The 17911-nt window shown below is 42.1% G+C and overlaps 1 protein-coding gene across 3 annotated transcripts in view; it reads right to left on the bottom strand.

The window, feature by feature from the left end:
* lrp4 (low density lipoprotein receptor-related protein 4) overlaps positions 1–17911 on the bottom strand; it is a 122549-nt gene that overhangs the window by 13065 nt on the left and 91573 nt on the right. For all 3 annotated transcript variants that reach the window (XM_014340032.2, XM_005942158.2, XM_042228524.1), the window contains exons 7-20: positions 14231–14350; positions 13940–14065; positions 13111–13236; positions 12331–12465; positions 11210–11335; positions 10498–10728; positions 8466–8622; positions 7663–7880; positions 3204–3380; positions 1836–1961; positions 978–1186; positions 581–662; positions 356–461; positions 71–272 (exon numbers count right to left, since the gene is read on the bottom strand). In XM_014340032.2, coding sequence (XP_014195518.1) covers positions 71–272; positions 356–461; positions 581–662; positions 978–1186; positions 1836–1961; positions 3204–3380; positions 7663–7880; positions 8466–8622; positions 10498–10728; positions 11210–11335; positions 12331–12465; positions 13111–13236; positions 13940–14065; positions 14231–14350 — 2141 coding nt within the window. The remainder of the gene's footprint in view (positions 1–70; positions 273–355; positions 462–580; positions 663–977; positions 1187–1835; positions 1962–3203; positions 3381–7662; positions 7881–8465; positions 8623–10497; positions 10729–11209; positions 11336–12330; positions 12466–13110; positions 13237–13939; positions 14066–14230; positions 14351–17911) is intronic.

The following is a 17911-nucleotide window of genomic DNA, read 5'->3' as shown; positions in this document are numbered from 1 at the left end:
ACAAACAAGACTTGACACTTCTTCATTTTCGTACTTCAAATGTTTTCTCAGAAAAAACCTAACACCTTACCTGTCTGTCAGAACCATCAAAGTTGCCATATTCAATAGTTTTCATGCCAGCATCGGCCCAGTACAGGCGTTTGGTCTCATAGTCAATGGCGAGCCCATTGGGCCACGTCAGATTGGATGAAATGATGACAATTCGGTTGGAGGCGTCCATTCCCGCACGCTCGATCTTTGGGTTGGCCCCCCAGTCAGTCCAGTACATGAAGCTGAGGAGAAAGAAGGAACAAGTTAGAACTCCATGTGTTGTCCAGGTTCACAAGCTGTTTCTGTTTAAATGTCATCATCTTACCCTCCGATCGGATCAACTACAATGTCCCGCGGTCGGTCCAGGTTCTCCCATATCAGGACAGTCCGCATGCTCCCATTGGCATTAGAAACCTCGATACGGTCAGTACCTGACACCCAAAAACACGAGCAGGTTAAATTGAGGAGCACTCCCTGCTGAGCTGGTCAATGAAGAAAATGGATATAAAATGATATTTTATGTCAGAATACATGAAATGAGACTTTTTACCAGCATCAGTCCAGTAGAGCTTGTTGGTCACCCAGTCAATTGCTAAACCTGCTGGACTTTCCAGACTGGTTTCCACCACCACCTGTTTTAAAAAGAAAAAGATCAGCTCAGATCCATGCTGACAGTTACCGTTTACTGCTTTGATGGCAATATTTTCATGTCTGTTTTATGTTATTCTGTAGTAAACCTGCAGCAGTGAGTTATGAATGTGCTGAAGGCTCCTACATTCTACAGAGGATGACCAGCTGCTGCTCTTTCACCTCAGCCCCAGTAGATGGCAGTAATGTATAAACCTAAATCTGCTGCCGTCCTCCTCTGCTCCTTTTTTAAGTATGGGACAGATGAGAAATGACGAGACTGCAGTACTGAGTTCAGTCAACCTGCAGGTATCACTGACCTCCTGCTTGGTGCCGTTCCACAGTGCTCTGTTGATGGAGTCGGTGGTGACGTCTGTCCAGTAGATGTAGCCGTCTTTGGAGTCCCAGTCCAGCGCCACGGCATTGCGCACGTCAGCCAGAGGAATGACATCATCGGACATATCCTCTGTGTCGAAGCTGATTCGTCGGATGTCCGTCCTTCGGGCAAAAAGCAGGAACTTGTCAAGACCTGATTAAAGACCAAAGGTCTTCTGTCAGTCTTCTAGGTTCAACAGTGGGGTCAGCATTAAACACAGTAAAACAGCTCTACCACAAAGACATGTAACCACTGATTAATATCACAAATCCCACCCTCTGCATTAACATAATTAAACAGAGTCATGAGAATACTTTTTATTCAATTTCAAGCAGCATGACTTTACAGTGGGGAAAAAAATGAAAACGCTGCATTTTAGCTCAAATTTTCTTCAGCTGCTCAACCATAACATGCACTTGAACTCACTTTAAATGTTCCCTAAATGAGATCTCACTTTACATGCAGTAGGTGTCTTATAATTGTCTGCACAGGCATTTTTCATCTGAAATTTTGATTCCTCTGACAGCCTACACCTTAATCGTGGGGCTGATCAGATTAACCATGTGTTACAGGATTATTTTCTCTTCATTAGTGTGAACACACGGTTCATTAGTCAAAACAGAAGACAGAGCTTTTTTTTTTTGTTTTTAATTTAAGATTCCAAATTATTGGCTATTAAAAATGACTTTAGTATGAATAGATGCCGCTAAAAACTACTATAATATTAATATAATATTAATTATAATAATATAATATTAGCAGTATTTCTGTACTTTCCACAACAAACAGTGGAGGAACTCACCAGTGGCACAGCTGTAACTGTCCACCTTCTTGAAGCCGGTGGGACAAGCACAGGTGTACGTCTTGTTGCTGGGGAGACACAGGTGGCTGCAGCCTCCATTGTTGGTGCCACAGCGGTTCCTGCCACCTAGAGAAGAGACAGGCAGACACAACTCAGTATATCACATGTAAAGTGGTTCAAAAAATAAAAACCCCTCAAATCCACTTTCTCCTCAAACCCAGGGCAACAAAACAAATAGTCACACTTCCAAAAATGTCTGCCTCCTCTTTCATTAAAAGGTCACAGCGTGTGGGCTCTGTTCACTTAGGTTCTGAGTCGGCTTTTCTTTTGTTCTGATCAGACATGAACTCACATGACTTGACTAAATCTTGTCTAAAAGTGCCTGACCTCCCCCTGCCAGCACGGAGGCAGCTCACAGTTCATGTTAGTGTCGGGGCTGCTGCAGTATTTTATCAGCACGTTAACAAAAACTTTCTCTTGGCCGGACGTCAAGTTCAACACGGTTTGTTAGCAAAGTCTTTGCTATCATGCTGATGAAAAACACACATCAACTGGCCGGTTCACGGCAGGGTCTTGACACTGGTGCAACAAATCATTCTATGGTGGGGTTCGCCACTGTGTGAGGCAAATTTTTCATTTCTGCCTGCAATGATATCCTCAGATAAGTCTCCCATTTCTGCCTTCAACTAGCTCATCTTCCTTCCTCTAATGCTGATATTGTGTTTGATGTTTTGTTGCTCACCATTTAGCACATCATCTACTGCTACAAGCTGCAAACTTGGATACTTTAAAAAGAGAGTCATTGCTCCCAGCCAGTCACTGGCAGATCTGAAATAATGGGAAGTAAACATATCCAAATATAATGAGATTAGACTAGACTCCTTCCTTTTGCTTTTAACTCAAGCTGAAGCTATGTACAAAAGAGCTAGCACAGCTTCCTGTTGCTGCTGTGTGTTACTGTCCGATACATGAACCCAAAACTGCAGTAACAGTCTCAACTGAGAAAAACCTACACAGGTAAAATGCAACATAATCAATACAGACACTTTACTTTTCTTTGTTTAGACAAGATCAATGCAATGTTTTCTGCTGTTTCACTGTGATGCTATTGATTGTTCTGATTCAAGCTGCTGCTTTGTGACCTTGCAGAAAGTTGCAAACAGCTGTCAGCTGAAAAACTAATAATTCAGAGAGAAAAATATGAAAAATAGTCTATTTAGTTTGTGTATCTGCAACCCATCCCCAGATAAGGCCTTTATTTAACCAGACAAAAACCTTATTGAGAACAAAAATATCATTTTCAAGTTTTGTACATATGTAACAAACATCAGTCTGAGTATCCAGCTGTTGACCCAGCCCGATACTGACCTGCAGGCTGCCTCTGTGGGTGCAGTGTGTGGATGTCCATGGGAAAGTGCAGCTTGTTGCGGATTATCTCTTGGTTCTTTCCTGTGAATTTGTTAGCGCTGTTGATGCTTTTGGTGTGCCAGTCAGTCCAGTAGAGGCTGTCCTCAAACACTGTGATGGCAAATGGGTGGGGAAGGCCTAAAGAGAGACAAGAACAGAGTTTAGCAAGGTGACAGTCCAAAATGACATTTATGCAAACAAAAAAAAAAGGAGAGAAAAAAGAACCCCCCAAACACAGAAGCTGAGTTTGTCACATTTATAATAAGCAAAGTAATGATTCAATGAAGTTTCAGTCCTAACACAAAGAATGGAAAGAGCACATGCTACATTTGGCCTGTTCCACTAACTCTCCAAACATCCTTCCATTCAGAGCTGTGGGCTTGGCTGATGTCATATCATCCCCATTTTAGAACTGCTTTCAATTACACTGCCTCAAACCACTCTGTAGTTGGTTAAGTTGTGGCAAGAGTGTCCAAAACCAGAGGCGCTTCGTAGGTTTTCCATACATAATGTGACTTTTCCATCCGGAAACTGAATGTAAGAGAACACGCTTAAACCAGATCAGACTGATGCAGACTAGTTTTGCTCATGTGTCCACAATAAAACTTTACTCACAGATTTTAAAGTGAAAATTGAACCAGGACAGGATATGTGTGAGATTTCTGAAGGAGAGATCGATGCCTGCTCGATGTCTAAATGCTCTTTAACATCTTTAACATTGTTTTTGTATTAACAGAAGTACTCTGGCAATAAGACAAAAAGCTTGCCTTTTTTTCTAACTAACCACTCAGATTCACTGCTTAAATGGAAGATTTTCCTTGAACATCTGCGGCTGAATATTTAAAAATCTAAGTTCAAGCATAGCTGTTTGACGAGGCTTCATCTCTTTGTTTGAGAAAAGCCTCTTCAAAGTTCGTCAAAGCAGAGAAAAGAACAAAGAGAAAATGCAAATGGGATAATCAGTCGTGTCATTTGTTGTTCCAGTCCTCCTTGATATTAATGTTTACACGTGAAAGCTAACTGCTTTTATTAAGATTGGAAAAATTTGCTCCAAGGCTTTAATTCTGTGGCTATTTCTGTTCCTTACACGAATAGTTGATTTGTGGTGTGGACTGTCACAGTCCACACCAGGGGAACCTGTGCTGATATGTCTCCTGTGGGAACATCACCCTAGGGTGACTCCTCCACACTTGTCCAAATCAATGTTCTTTTTCTTTCACCAGCCTTAATCTTCCTCCAGCACAGAAGCCGCAAAGCCCAGTCGGATGGGCACGCCGAACGGATGGAAAAAGTGATTTCTGCTGCCACACAGAGCCGCAGTGGTGTGGCGAGTGTGCTGGCGCACAGCTTTTAAAAACAGCGCTGCTAGTTTAATGACAGTGTTGTACGGCACAGCAGAAATGTTAAGTGGTAAACGTCAAAAACTGGAGCGAGATCACAGCGATAATAAGCCACAAGGATCAGAGTATCTGGGTGCGTTTTGTGTGACTGTTCGATGAGGTTTATTCAAGAAAACTGAACAAAAGAAATGAAATAAAATAAAACAGCACCTCTACATTTGCCCTCGTCTCTTCTTTTCAAACAGGTCCAGGTGTGTGTGTGTGTGAAATGATAGTGGCTCAACGTGTGTTTTCTGATCTTATCTCAACATGAGGGAGACAATAGTACACCCAGTTCCCTCCTCTTAGTCACCAACATCTCAATGATTGTTTTGATATGATCAGCTCATTCCTTGTCATCTCTGCTCCTGCTCCTTTTTTGTTCTCCCCAGGACAGCTGCAGGAGCAGCTGCAGGAGGACAGGGCATCAAACATCCCACCAAGCCTCTCACAGCTTGCCTGAATATGTCTCACTTCCTGTTATAGGTCACTAGCAACACAGCAAGGCCTCCTGGCTGGACAGAACGCTGCTCCATAGTGTGATGGCAAGTTTCAGGGTTAGGTTTTTCCAAACAAACAAAAAAAGCTATAGTGATATTAGGAATACCACTTTAATGCATTTTATCTGTAAAGCTGAACCATATTATAGCAGAATCTGGTTTGTCTTGCTGAAACAAGTAGGGCCATTGGTTAAAAAGACATCACTTGGACAGCAACATATATTGCCATGTGCACTAATGCATATCAACACAGATGGATTACACAACAGTAGGAAATGCATTTCCTTACAGTAGATGTCTTACTGAAAGTGCTGCAACTAAATTTAACGATACAATTCTTCCACTGTTATCGTCTTCAATACCATGTGTCAACACTGTAGAGCAGCTACCTGAAGGCCGATTATCTTGTTGTGTTATATCACAACTGTGTATGACTGTGGATACTGTGCCTCCACTGAAAAGAAAGCTTCATATCAGAAGTGCTCGACTTCCCGAGCCTGGTTCTGCCCAAGTTTTCTTCTTGACCGTTCCTTCCCATTGTCCCTAAGTGCTTGCTCATAGGTAACTGTTGGGGTTTTCTCTGCATTACTGTTGGGTCTTTACCTTACAATTTAAAGCACCCTGAAGTTACTGTAGTTGTGATATAGCGCTATAGATATTAAATTTAATTCATACCTGTGAACTAAAGTGCTGTCCACAGGGGCCATTATTTCATAGTTTAATTTAAGTCGACCTACATATACCCTATTGGGTATATTAAATGTCCAGTCGTCTGCCATACAGCATTGTGCATTTGTCGAGTCCAGACAAAAAATATAAACACTCCCCCACCAGCACACAAGTATGCAATACCCTATCTCTTCCTGTTCCCTACCTCGTGGTGTACAGGTGTGCAGACAGGATAGTGGTGATTACCGTGACAACCGCCTATGCTCCAATTCCAGTTACAGAGGAGCTGGCAGAAATCCAGATAGTACACACACACGCACACGCACACACACACACACGCGCACACACACACACACAGAACTATAGGTTCAGAGAGATAAATGCTTGTTAACATTCCTTGACGTAGTGGCTCAGAATGTAACCATGCACACACTCAAAGACACACACAAATGTCCTATTTTGTCCTGTGTGTTGTCTGAGCAAACAGAGGCTGTGGAGGAAGGACAGGGCCAATTACAGCCTTTTATCCTGAGAGCACACATCATTAAGGAGAGCTCAAAGGGCTGATGGTGTGCACATACACACATATACACACACACTCATCAAACAGTCCCCCTGCCACTCTCTCTCTCTCTCTTTTCAAACTCTTAAACTCTCTTCATCATCACTGATTCCACACTTTTTAGTTCATCAGCGGAAAAAAAATCCCCAAATTGAAAGTGACTGTCAGCTGAGACCTGCACTCATCCTGATTCAACTTGTGTTGTGTAATCGCTGCAAACTGCCTAACCTTTATATTAAAAAAACAGCAAATTTTGAATCTCATGTCCTATAAAACTGTGACTGTCCAAATGCTTGCGGACTTTAGAGTCCCACCCATAAATCTAATAAGCTGGTGTGTGTGTGTGTGCATGTGTGTGTGTGTGTGTGTGGGAGTGAGTGAGTGAGAGAGAGAGTACCCTGCCTGCTTACACTGCAAGAGCTCCACTTTTAGTGTGCATATGCACTTCTCAGTTGGAACCAAGAACATAAACAGAGCCACACATTTGGCTTTACGTCGTCATTTATAGATTGTGTGTGTGTGTGTGTGTGTGTGTGTGTGTGTGTGTGTGTGTGTGTGTGTGTGTGTGTCTACACTTCAGCGGTAACCACATGTGCTCTTTAATGGAAATATGTTTTTGATTAACGCCACATGGCATAATGGAGTAATGAGGCATCAGCGTGCTACATCCGACATCCATCCCTTTGTTTACCGCATGTGTGTTTCTTAGCGTGAGTGTGATAATTAATGAAAATTGAGAATGAGAGCCTGAATTCCAGCCAGACCTCTGCGCACCACATACAGCATCTCTTCTGTTTCTCCAGCCTCTCTCAGAGCTTTTAATAAAAAAGAAGAAAAAAGAATCCTTCAGCAGCTTGTGAGGTCATATGAATTATGAGCATTATGTGAGTCATTCCAGTTTGAAGAACTCCTTTAAAGACTTGTGCATTATCGATCGTATTCACTCTGGTGGCAAAAATGAAAACTTTTTGAATCTGTTGAAGATTGAATCTACTGTTGAGCTTCTGGTCCAAACATAATTTGCGTGTTTTTCACTTCACATGTACTTACACTTGGCAGTTATGTTGTCTTAACTGCTGAAATTAGTCACTCGAAAGTGCTTAAATGTAAAACGTTGCCATCCTTAAACCTGGTCACTTACAGAGGAAGAAGAACCAGCCACAGCAGGAATAAACAGGTAAGGAGCTGAAAGCAAGGCTGCTCAAGAGGCCCATCATTTTTGGGTAAAGCTTTTGACTTTGCAGCCCCACTCTTTAGGCAACTAAGCTAGCTCCAGAAAACGTGTGTAACAGTCAAGACTAGGAGTGTACCTTGGCTGATGACGGCCTTGCGGTTGCGTCCGTCCAGGTCAGCTCTCTCAATGACATGGTGCTTGGCATCCACCCAGTACATGCGGCGGCCAGCGTAGTCTATGGTGAGGCCGTTGGGCCAGAACAGGTGTGTGTCTGCTATGACACGGCGGTTTGAGCCGTCCATGTTGGAGTACTCGATGCGAGGTGTGTTACCCCAGTCGGTCCAGTAGATCTTACTGAAAAGAAAAATGGGGCAATCACGCTCAGTTTGTTTGTTCACAGCGGCAGACTAGATGGGTGTAAATTAGTTGATAGTCATGGTGTCCATTAAAGACAAGAGGCAAGCAGACGGCTGTCAGGATTCTAGACACAACAGATGCCTGATTTAACAAGAAAAGTCTCCTCTGTCCTCATCATTCATGTCCTCCCCATCAGCATTCATCTGTTCTGTCCGGCCTCAGAGGGAGGATACACTCTTTTTTTAAAATATAATTTTCAATTATCCCATGCAAATGAGCAACCTAATAGGCTGAATGAGTTTTCTAGCTTTAAATTTCTCTGGGGGTTCATCCAAAACTCTCTCTTGCCACTGCAGCTCATGAAAGCTAGGAAGAAAACACACTTAGCTGCTGCCCCTTTCATGAAAGACTTGTTCCACACAGATGCTTGCCTGTGGGTATGGCTGTGCCGCCAAACGTTAATCCCTGCTCTGCTGCTACACTACAACTGGGACACATCCAGAGGGGATATGTATATATGAGTGTGTGTACATCTGTGGTGAATTATAGACTGCATGTGCGTGCGTGTGTTTGGACTCGTACCCCTCTATGGGGTGCAGTGCAATGGCTCTGGGCTTCTCCATGTTCTGCCAGATCAGTACTTTGCGGTGTGTCCCATCCAGGTTTGCCACCTCAATACGGGACGTCCCAGAGTCTGTCCAGTATAACTTGTCATGGATCCAGTCTATGGCCAGTCCACCTTTAAAAGGAGAGAAGAACATTCTGAGTTTGGTTTAAGTATGAACCAATATTTTGTTACTAATGTTACAAGTAGACACAAGCAATGCATACTCTTTAGCTTTTTCAATTTGCTTTGTCTGATAATTATTTGTGTAGCTGTTAGTTCTTATTTTTGAAAGTGTTCTGCTGGTAGAACATCTATCATCTTGCTAGTAATAGTTAATCTAATAAACCTTCATCACCTATTATAATGTCTCTTTTTATAAATCTCAAAAAAAAAAACTCCAGTGAACAAAGTCAAAGTTGTGGATTTACTGGGATCAAGGTGCAGAACTATTTCTTGATGAGTGGGTTGAAGGACCTGTGTTGGACTGAAGCCAAATGGTGTGAAAAATAATAATAACAATAATAATAATGGATTGCATTTATATAGCGCTTTTTGAGACCCTCAAAGCGCTTTACAATGCCACTATTCAGTCACTCTCACATTCACACACTGGTGGAGGCAGCTACAGTTGTAGCCACAGCTGCCCTGGGGCAGACAGACAGAAGCGAGGCTGCCATATCGTGCCATCGGCCCCTCTGGCCATCACCAGCAGGCGGTAGGTGAAGGGTCTTGCCCAAGGACATAACGACTGAGACTGTCCGAGCCGGGACTCGAACCGGCAACCTTCCAATTACAAGACAAACTGCCAACTCTTGAGCCAATTTGCATATCATACCAGTCGCGGCAGATGGACGGCCAGAGGTTTCTTCCTGTTAAAAGGGATTTTTTCCTTCCCAATGTTACCAAAGTGCTTACTCATAGGGGGTCATATGATTGTTGTTTTTTTCTCTTTATGTATTACTACCTTACACCTTGAGCACCTTGAGGCAAGTGTTGCTGTGATTTGGCGCAGTATAAATAAAACTGAATTTAATTGAATTGCTGTGTAAATAAACTGAATTCATAACAATTAAAAACTAATATAGATGGGGACTTTTTAAGCCAATTAAACAAAACTATTAGGCAAATTACTCCTTTCCATGTTTTTTTTTTTTTCTTTCTCTAAAACCGACTCATACAACCTGTACAGATATCATCTGCCTCTCAGGTTCAAACGCTTTAGCTAGCAAGACATTGTGGTGTCACTAGTGCAGCTTTAAAACCAGCTAAATCAATGTCATGATGTAGCAAAAAAATCAAAACAAAATCAAGAAAGGATGTAGCAGCAGATTTGCCTTTGTAGCCTGACTGTAATCACAGCTAACCTCTGGTACAGCGAGAATCACGATACTACTGTATCAGTAGAAAGAATAAATCATGATTATGAAATAAAAACTGCATAACTGATACTACTAGGACAAGTTAAATACATAAGATACAGTGTGTTAGCTGGTGAGCTGTAAGCCTGTCAGGCTAGCCTTTTCTCTGTTTTAAGCGATTATGGTAGGCTAAGCTAAATCTAATATGACTACACATGACTAATAAATCTACATGCACAACACGTGTGCTAGATGATGATCCTTTTAACTTTAAAGAAAGCAAATAATATGTTTTTTAGAAAATTTAGTGGTGAAAGAGATTAAATATGACAGAATAAGACAAAATGTAACGAACACAAATATGTATACAAAAACCACAGATTGAAATAGAAAAGGAGGGTCAGGGTTAGAAATAAAGGAACCAGAGAGAAACTATAAATTAAAAAGACAAGAAGAAAGCACCAAAGACTTTCAAGTTTCACCAGTATTGATGTTATGTTGCTTAACTCATTTATGAATAAGGTGATGAATGAAGTGGAGTGGGGCAGAGTATAGTTGGACAGAAAGCAGAGTCCAATAAATTGGAAACATGATAAATGAGTCTGTTGTCCTACATCTGAACCTGCATCCCATTAGCTGTTTTACCCACCTGGGCTCTCCAGACCGGTGGAGACGACCTCCTCCACATTGGAGCCGTTGAGGTTAGCTTTCATGATGCGGTCCAGAGTCACATCTGACCAGAAGACTAGTTCAAGACTATGATGGAAGTCCAGAGCGATGGCGTTTTCCAGGTTGTTGAGCAGCAAGGTGTACTCGGAGCGATGTGGCAAAACCTGACGGATATCGATGCGGTTGGCAAACAGCAGCACTGGCTCGGGACCTAAAGGGAGGAAAAAAGAGGGACGTGAATGGAGTTGACGTGTGTTAAAGTGAAAAGGAGAATCAAAGGTTAGCAGGTTAAAATTGGCAAGTAACTACACACAAGAGAGATAAATAAAATTCAGTTAGGACCAAAGGTCACTTTAAATGAGACAAAGCATTAATCTGACTGGATATAAAGGTCTGGGTTGCAGCAGCTGTGTGACAGACATGTCTGACCTGCATTTAACTCTGGACTGCAGCAGATTGATGTGCTGCTGCACCAGGTCTGCCCTCTACCTATGCAGCATATCTAAATCGAGTCCAGACCCTCCGAATGAGGTGACCTCAATGCAAGTCCAAGACCCGGCAACAGAGCAGCGGATATAGTTACTGCTGAAACACGTACAAACACTATGCAACTGTACTTTTATTAGAAGTCAAACCACGACAGCTCTCTGCGGTCACATGTCAGGGATGAAACACAGTCCAGTCATTCGTACCCAGAGCTTTGCAGCTGCGCTTGTCAGGTCGGAGCTCGTAGCCCTGAACACACCAGCACTGGAAGCCCCCCTCTGTGTTGGTACAGCCCTGACTGCAGTAGCCTTCTTCAGCACACTCATCCACATCTGGAACAGACCACAGAGACAGAGGAAGGGAGGGGAGGGACATATAGATGTTGGTGTCTTATCTCCCACAGTATTAACAATGACACACATTGTGCAGAAAGGGAAAATTCATTGATGCTTTTGGAGCATATGTACATCATTTTAGTTTTCAAGCCTTTATCTAAATCAGTTTCACAACATGCATGCACACTAACTGTTGGAAGCTGGAAAAAATACATTGAGTAGATTTGAATGTATCTTCATGATTTGGAAGTTCTGGCAAATAAAATGTTTAGCTAGTGGCAGAAATCCAAGATTAGAAGAAGACCAAACAGTCATCAATAACTTTCCAGCCCAAAGAAAAAATTCTTGTGAAATTCCAGCGAAATTTCTTCATACTTTTGGAAAACAACCCTGCTAACAAATTGCAAAACTGACTGACTGGACTAATGAACTTCAATCCCTGGCCGTATTTAGGAAGTTAAAGGCAGGACAAGTAGAGCAAAGTTGTAGTTTTTATAGGTTTGCTTAATTCACTCAGTCAGGATCTGTATTCTACTTTCAGTTTTGGGTTGGTTGCTTATTTGTTGATTCGTTTTCCCCAGACACCTCTAATTCAGTTGATAGCTTGGAGTCTCTCTGTACAATTTAATCATCTATGCTTGGCAAAAGAAAAGGCTTAGCTTAACCAAATTATATGACTGGTTTAGTTCCTAATGTGTAAATTATATTACCAATTTCCAAAAGACCATCTTCAGGCTATAAAAGAAGTGCACGTTGAATGAGTGGAGTGAGGGAGTAGAGTTGTAGCAAACTGAGAACAATTCTTAAAGCACTGTCACATGTAGGAAGTCAGTGAAGCTATCAGATGTTTAACACAAAGTAGCAACTGGCCAATTATCAAACTCTGCAGAGGTCATGAATATTAACACTTGCTACAACCTGCTCACTCACTTTCACTCTGCTGTCTCTCTCTCCAACACACACACATGCGCAAGCAAGCAAGCCAGTGTTACCCTGGCAGGTTTTGCCGTCGTCCATCAGTCGGTATCCAGTGTGACAGGTGCACTGGACCAGTCCTCTCACCATCTGACACTTCTGGGAGCAGCCTCCGTTATTCTGGTTACAGTTGCCCTCGTTGGAGCGTGGCCCTGCGCACAACACAGAAACATTACAGGAACATAAACACAGCATCCTAGCTCAGTATAAATACAGCCGCACACTATAAAAAGTGTCTGACTCATCTACTGTTGGGCCTTAAAATATTTTAGACACACAAGCAGCTAGGCCCGTGGATGGCGATGGCAATCAGGCTGGTCCAGGTCAACATATACAGTATAAACTGCTGTTAAAATTTATGTGAGCATTTATTATACACCCTCAGCTGTTCCAATGGTTTCTGTTGACAGCGTCATCTCACCGAGTCAGCATTAGGACTACATTTTACCTTGATGAAATTGGTATTTGTATTTATAATGGCAGACCAATAAATGTAAAAGTAAAGAGAAGACACAGAAACATCCTTCAAACATGTTATCAGTGTTCCATAATTTATTGTAACAATAAAATAAGATCATTTCTACAATTTAATATTATCTTAGTAAGGACTCATATATAACTTCACATAACAAATGTTAGGTAAATCTGTTTATCATTCTTGTGTCTAAAGAAAAAAACTATCGACTGATGCACTGGATACCAAATGTCGTCATTGCTATCTGCCTTTAAACTCTTTAAACTATTATGTAATCGTCATATTGGTGTCCAGATACCGATGTCACCATTCTTACACTTACGGCAGTCATGGTGTGGGTGTTCATCAGTCCCGTCACCACAATCATTGACCTCATTGCAAACCTTCCGCAGGCCTATACAACGGCCATTCCCACACTGGAACTGATCAGGGGCACATGGAGGACTGTCTGTGAGGAGATACAACACAGATCTGATAAGTGAAACACTTTTCTACGCCATATTTATCCAAGTAGTTCTCCCTTAAATATCTAAATAGTATGTGCTATGGTTGTGACAGTCAGTTGCCTGCCATGTCTTTAATTCCCTGTTGTGGTTTAAGTCCCATGTATGTACGTATTTAATGTCGTGTGTGCGTGTGTACCCTATGTAACATGCAAGCATGAACAACAGGTGACTGTGCATGGACTGATGCACATAAGCAGGTTTAAAAATGACACAATGGATTTGAATAGATCATTAAATATGAATAAAATGGTGTGATGAGCAATAAAAGAAACATTTCAGGGATTCACAGGTTTCCTGCAAAGCTGAACTTCTTTATCGCCATGCTTCCTTTTATTGGTGGATAGTATCCAAAAACAGAATAAAAAGTTTCCATCTAGCTTTTTTCCCTCGCTGCCTGTTCACTGTTATTTTAATCACAATACACAGGCCTGTCTCTGCGGTTCGTCTTTCCACAGCACAGTGAAGGAACAGACCAAAAAAGAAAAAAAAAAAAAACTGAACTTTTTTTCCTTTTTTTGAAATGCAACTGTGTTTCCCAACAGAGAAGTTTCTCAGCAGAGGGCTGTTCAGAGCTGTTGTCATGGTTACTGTTGAAGCTTGTACTATTTTTAGCGCCTGAAAACAAGATAACAACCAGAGCCTTACCAGTTTTCTCACAGCCCTCTTCATCGCTGCGATCCGAGCAGTCGTCCTCGCCATCGCATCTCCATGACAACCGGACACAGCGTCCAGTTCCACAGCGGAACTGATCGGCCGTGCACATGGACGTGGCTGCAGGAGACGCACATAAACATACATATTACTCTTATAGTTTTAGATCAGTCATTAGGACTTCAGTCATTATGGGTGAATGCTTTTTTGAAATAATGACGGAAAAAGAAGAAATGATTAATTTTTAACTGATTTGTTCATTAATTCTGGACACCAGCTACTCACTGCAGTTCTTCTCATCTGAACGGTCGTCACAGTCGTGCTCGCCATCGCACCTCCATGCAGCATTGATGCACATCCCGCTGCTGCACATGAATTCCACTGATCTGCATGGCTGATGTGAAGCTAAATAAACACACATATATACAACTGATTTAGCCTGGAGTTATATATAAATCTAAAAAATATATAAAAATATACACAAACTGTGCAGGTTACAGGTCCACTTCCTTGCTATAGCAAGCATGAAAAGGAGGCTCGTTTTTAATGGTATGACAGTCTTTGAACATCCCTGTATTATAACCACTGGTAAGTCCAGCTGTTTAATTTCTTATTAAATAATCACCTTTTATGAGTCATGCCTTTCGTGTGAGACTTGCATGTTTTAATTTGATGAGGGCCAAGAAACATGTAAGATGCTGTCTCAACATGTGGGATAAAGTTCTAAAAATCCTGCATAGTGACGACACAAAGTGAGACTAGCGACAGCGGATAGGTCACCTTAGCTGTCAGCGGAGTTCTTTTTTTGCGTATTTGTACTTTACTTGCACGCCACAAATGCTCAGTAGCGCCTCAAGGTGGTGCTTTTCTTCATTCCTGCTGTATTCAGCTACAGTCATACAAAGACACTGATGGAAATTTGTTCTGCCACAAATGCAGTGCCACGCAGAACTGACATGGTACAAAAGCTGTCAAGTACTGCATAACAAAGCACTAGTTCACTGTCAGAGCACCTTCTCTGGCTAAAGTAGCCCTCTTATTGTTTCTCCATACTTCCGAGAGGTCGTTCTGCAACCACAACTCTGCAAATATATCAGCAATCACAGGTTCATCGACAAATAATGACACATACTAACAAGCATTGTGGTGTGTTCAGGTTGACCAAATTTCGATCCCATTACCTTTTAGTCTATTCAGATCAGGTCTCTTTTGGTACCCTTTTGTTTATTTTGGAAAAGTAAGTCATCTACAAGTTTGCACCATGTCTGATCCCACTTATGCACCTTTGAAGAGTGAAAGTTTTGTCACAAGATCACAGAATAAACATTTTTACTCTATCTTCTCTGAGCGCATTCCACATACCTAAACATATATTACTTTTCCCACATATAGTAATTAGATCTGCTTACTTAAGCTGCTGCATGATCATCTCTAAGCGGAGATCATAAATGTCCCACCTTTAAATCACCCACCATCATCGCTACATGTGATTAGATCAAAGTGAAGCTCAAACTGGCAGCAGATGACGACGGAGGTGGATGAGAAGATTAAAGCTGAATCAGACATAAGCATCTTAAACCCTTCATCCGTGTGTGAGCGTGTATTTCTTCGACGCGTTTCCTCATGACAGGACGAGTCGGCTCCCATCGAAGCTACAGCAGGCATGTGAGTCAAGACAGTTTCTAGCAACGCTGTGCAGGCCTGTCAGCTGGGCAAGAAACGATCAAAACAGCAGGTGGCTTTCCCACAAGAGAGAAGCTGAGAGAGAGAGACTTATTGGCCAAGGGAATTAGCGTGGGACACCAACTAACACACCGACACCCGCGCACACACCCAAATGATTCATCCCCCCTTTTCTATCTCTTATTCTCTCCCTCGCGCACACACGCACACAAAAACAGCAACTGAGCTCTTTCATCTGCTCAGCCACGCAGCCCAAAGCGGCATCAGTGGTAACGAGGCTTGCAAGTGTGATCTCTTTTGGGTGTGTGTGTGTGTGTATTCACATAAGGGGGAGAGAGGGAGTGAGAGAGAGTGTCGACTTCTCTAACAAAGCGCCCTTCATGTGTCTGGAGAGTCCGTGCCAAGGAATGCTGTCTGAGGATGGGCTGTCTTATGCCTCTCAGAAATGCCTTCTCTGTCTAAGTGTGTGTGTGTGTGTGTTTGTGTACAAACTACAGCATAAAACAGAATTTACTAGGACTTAAATTACTAAAAAGAAAAAAGAACGCTCTCGCCCTGAACCATTCTGAGTCAGAAATAAATAAATATAACAGGAAGAATAACAGGCAGTGTGAGAGTGAAGGACAGCCACAGGGGACACGCAATCATCAGCGAGGACCTGAAACAAACCTTGAACAACACTTTGTTCATTTAGATCTGTTATGTGCCTCTGTATTTCCTACACACAGTTATCTAAAGTATTTCTTAAGGTCTTTCTGCTGCCCCTTTTGTGCTTTTCCCCCCCCTTTCAAATACGCTTTGATGCCAGCTCAACTTTCGAAAAAAGTTCGACACTTCAAAAGTGAGGCAGCAATTAAAAAACCTGGATGTGGGAGGAGATGAGAGGAAAAAACAGAGAGCTGCTCAGTTGAATAATTTGACCTTACAGATGATCAAACGATGTTGCAAAACTTTGAAGCCGTGCTTATTGCGCTGCAGATAAACACATCAAAGTGGGGGGAAACCACTGGGCTCGAGCGCATGTGTCTGTGAAAGAGCTGGATGTGGTGGGCAGTTAAAAGATGATGAGCAAATGAACGTGAGAAATCGGAGACAAGGGAACAGGGAGGGGAGAAGCCGAGAGATTAGTCAGCAGCAGGCAGCGTCTCTGGAGCGAGGCGAACGAAACATGATAGTCTATGTCAGGACTGTGGCTTCCCTCTGCGTGTGTGTGTGTGAGCGTGTGTGTGTGTGGGTGCGTGTGAGCGAGAAAGAGAGAGAGATACAGTGACAGCACAGATCTAACAGAGTGCTTTCCAGTTATGACACAGGCTGTCGAGCAACAGCTGTTCCTGAGCCCAACCTGCCATCAACAGAACGTCGGGATGTGAAATCAGCAGTCAGTGTTTTACAATGAAGCTCAATTTTCGTGCAGCTACCAGAGGGCCTTTCTTACAACACATAAACACTATTATCAAAGAATCAGCTTTCAAGATTACAGACAGTGAATCAACAATTCACATTTTTTTCTTCTTCTGTAGAGTCACTTTGCATCAAATCCAATGGTAAAATACCCACCTTATCAACCTCAACTATGGCAAAAATGCCACTTCCTAACAGCTCTTTAGTGTTTCTGGGGACACAAAAACATCATGGAAGTGACAAGCTAACAGTAAATGGCTGAAAGAAAATGTGTATCTACAGTACTATATGACTCATGTGATTAAAACATACATTTGATAACCCTGCGCTTCTTTTAAGCGTCTCAGCGCTTTGGTTTCTGTCACTTCTGCAGAAGGTCCGTCACATTCATGTTTCCCCACAAACACTTTAATTTTGTTTTGTGATTTTTTTCCCTCTTTTTTTTTTAATATTTGTTGGTGTTTTCCTAAGTTGCGGCCCGTGTGACCTCTCAGGGCCACCATATATTTGGTTGCTTTGAGCAACAGGTGCAGGTAGAGCAGTGGTAGCTGCTGGCAGTGTGAAAGGCGTCACCTTGACCAATTTGAGTTAAATGGACTGAAACTTTATGGCTGTTTGTGGTTTCAGTGCCTTCTGGGACAACTTCAGTGCAATTACACAAGATGTATTCTCACTTATAAATGGGAAATCATTTGATTCTTAGACAGCCATCATTTTTTGTTATTAGTATTAATGGACAAAAACAAATAATACTCAAGTCAAATTATCAAAATAACCAGTAGTTGAAGCAACATCAGTTACATGCTGCATCTCTTTTACAGATGTTTTACTGCACTATGGCTGTTCGATATAACGATATATATCAGATGACGATATAAAAAC

Source organism: Haplochromis burtoni, unplaced genomic scaffold, assembly GCF_018398535.1.
Source record: "Haplochromis burtoni strain Fernald_Lab_line unplaced genomic scaffold, NCSU_Asbu1 Contig_329, whole genome shotgun sequence".
Lineage (NCBI taxonomy): Eukaryota > Metazoa > Chordata > Actinopteri > Cichliformes > Cichlidae > Haplochromis > Haplochromis burtoni.
Note: the sequence above shows the minus strand (reverse complement) of the source record. Positions and strands in the feature narration are given on the sequence as shown.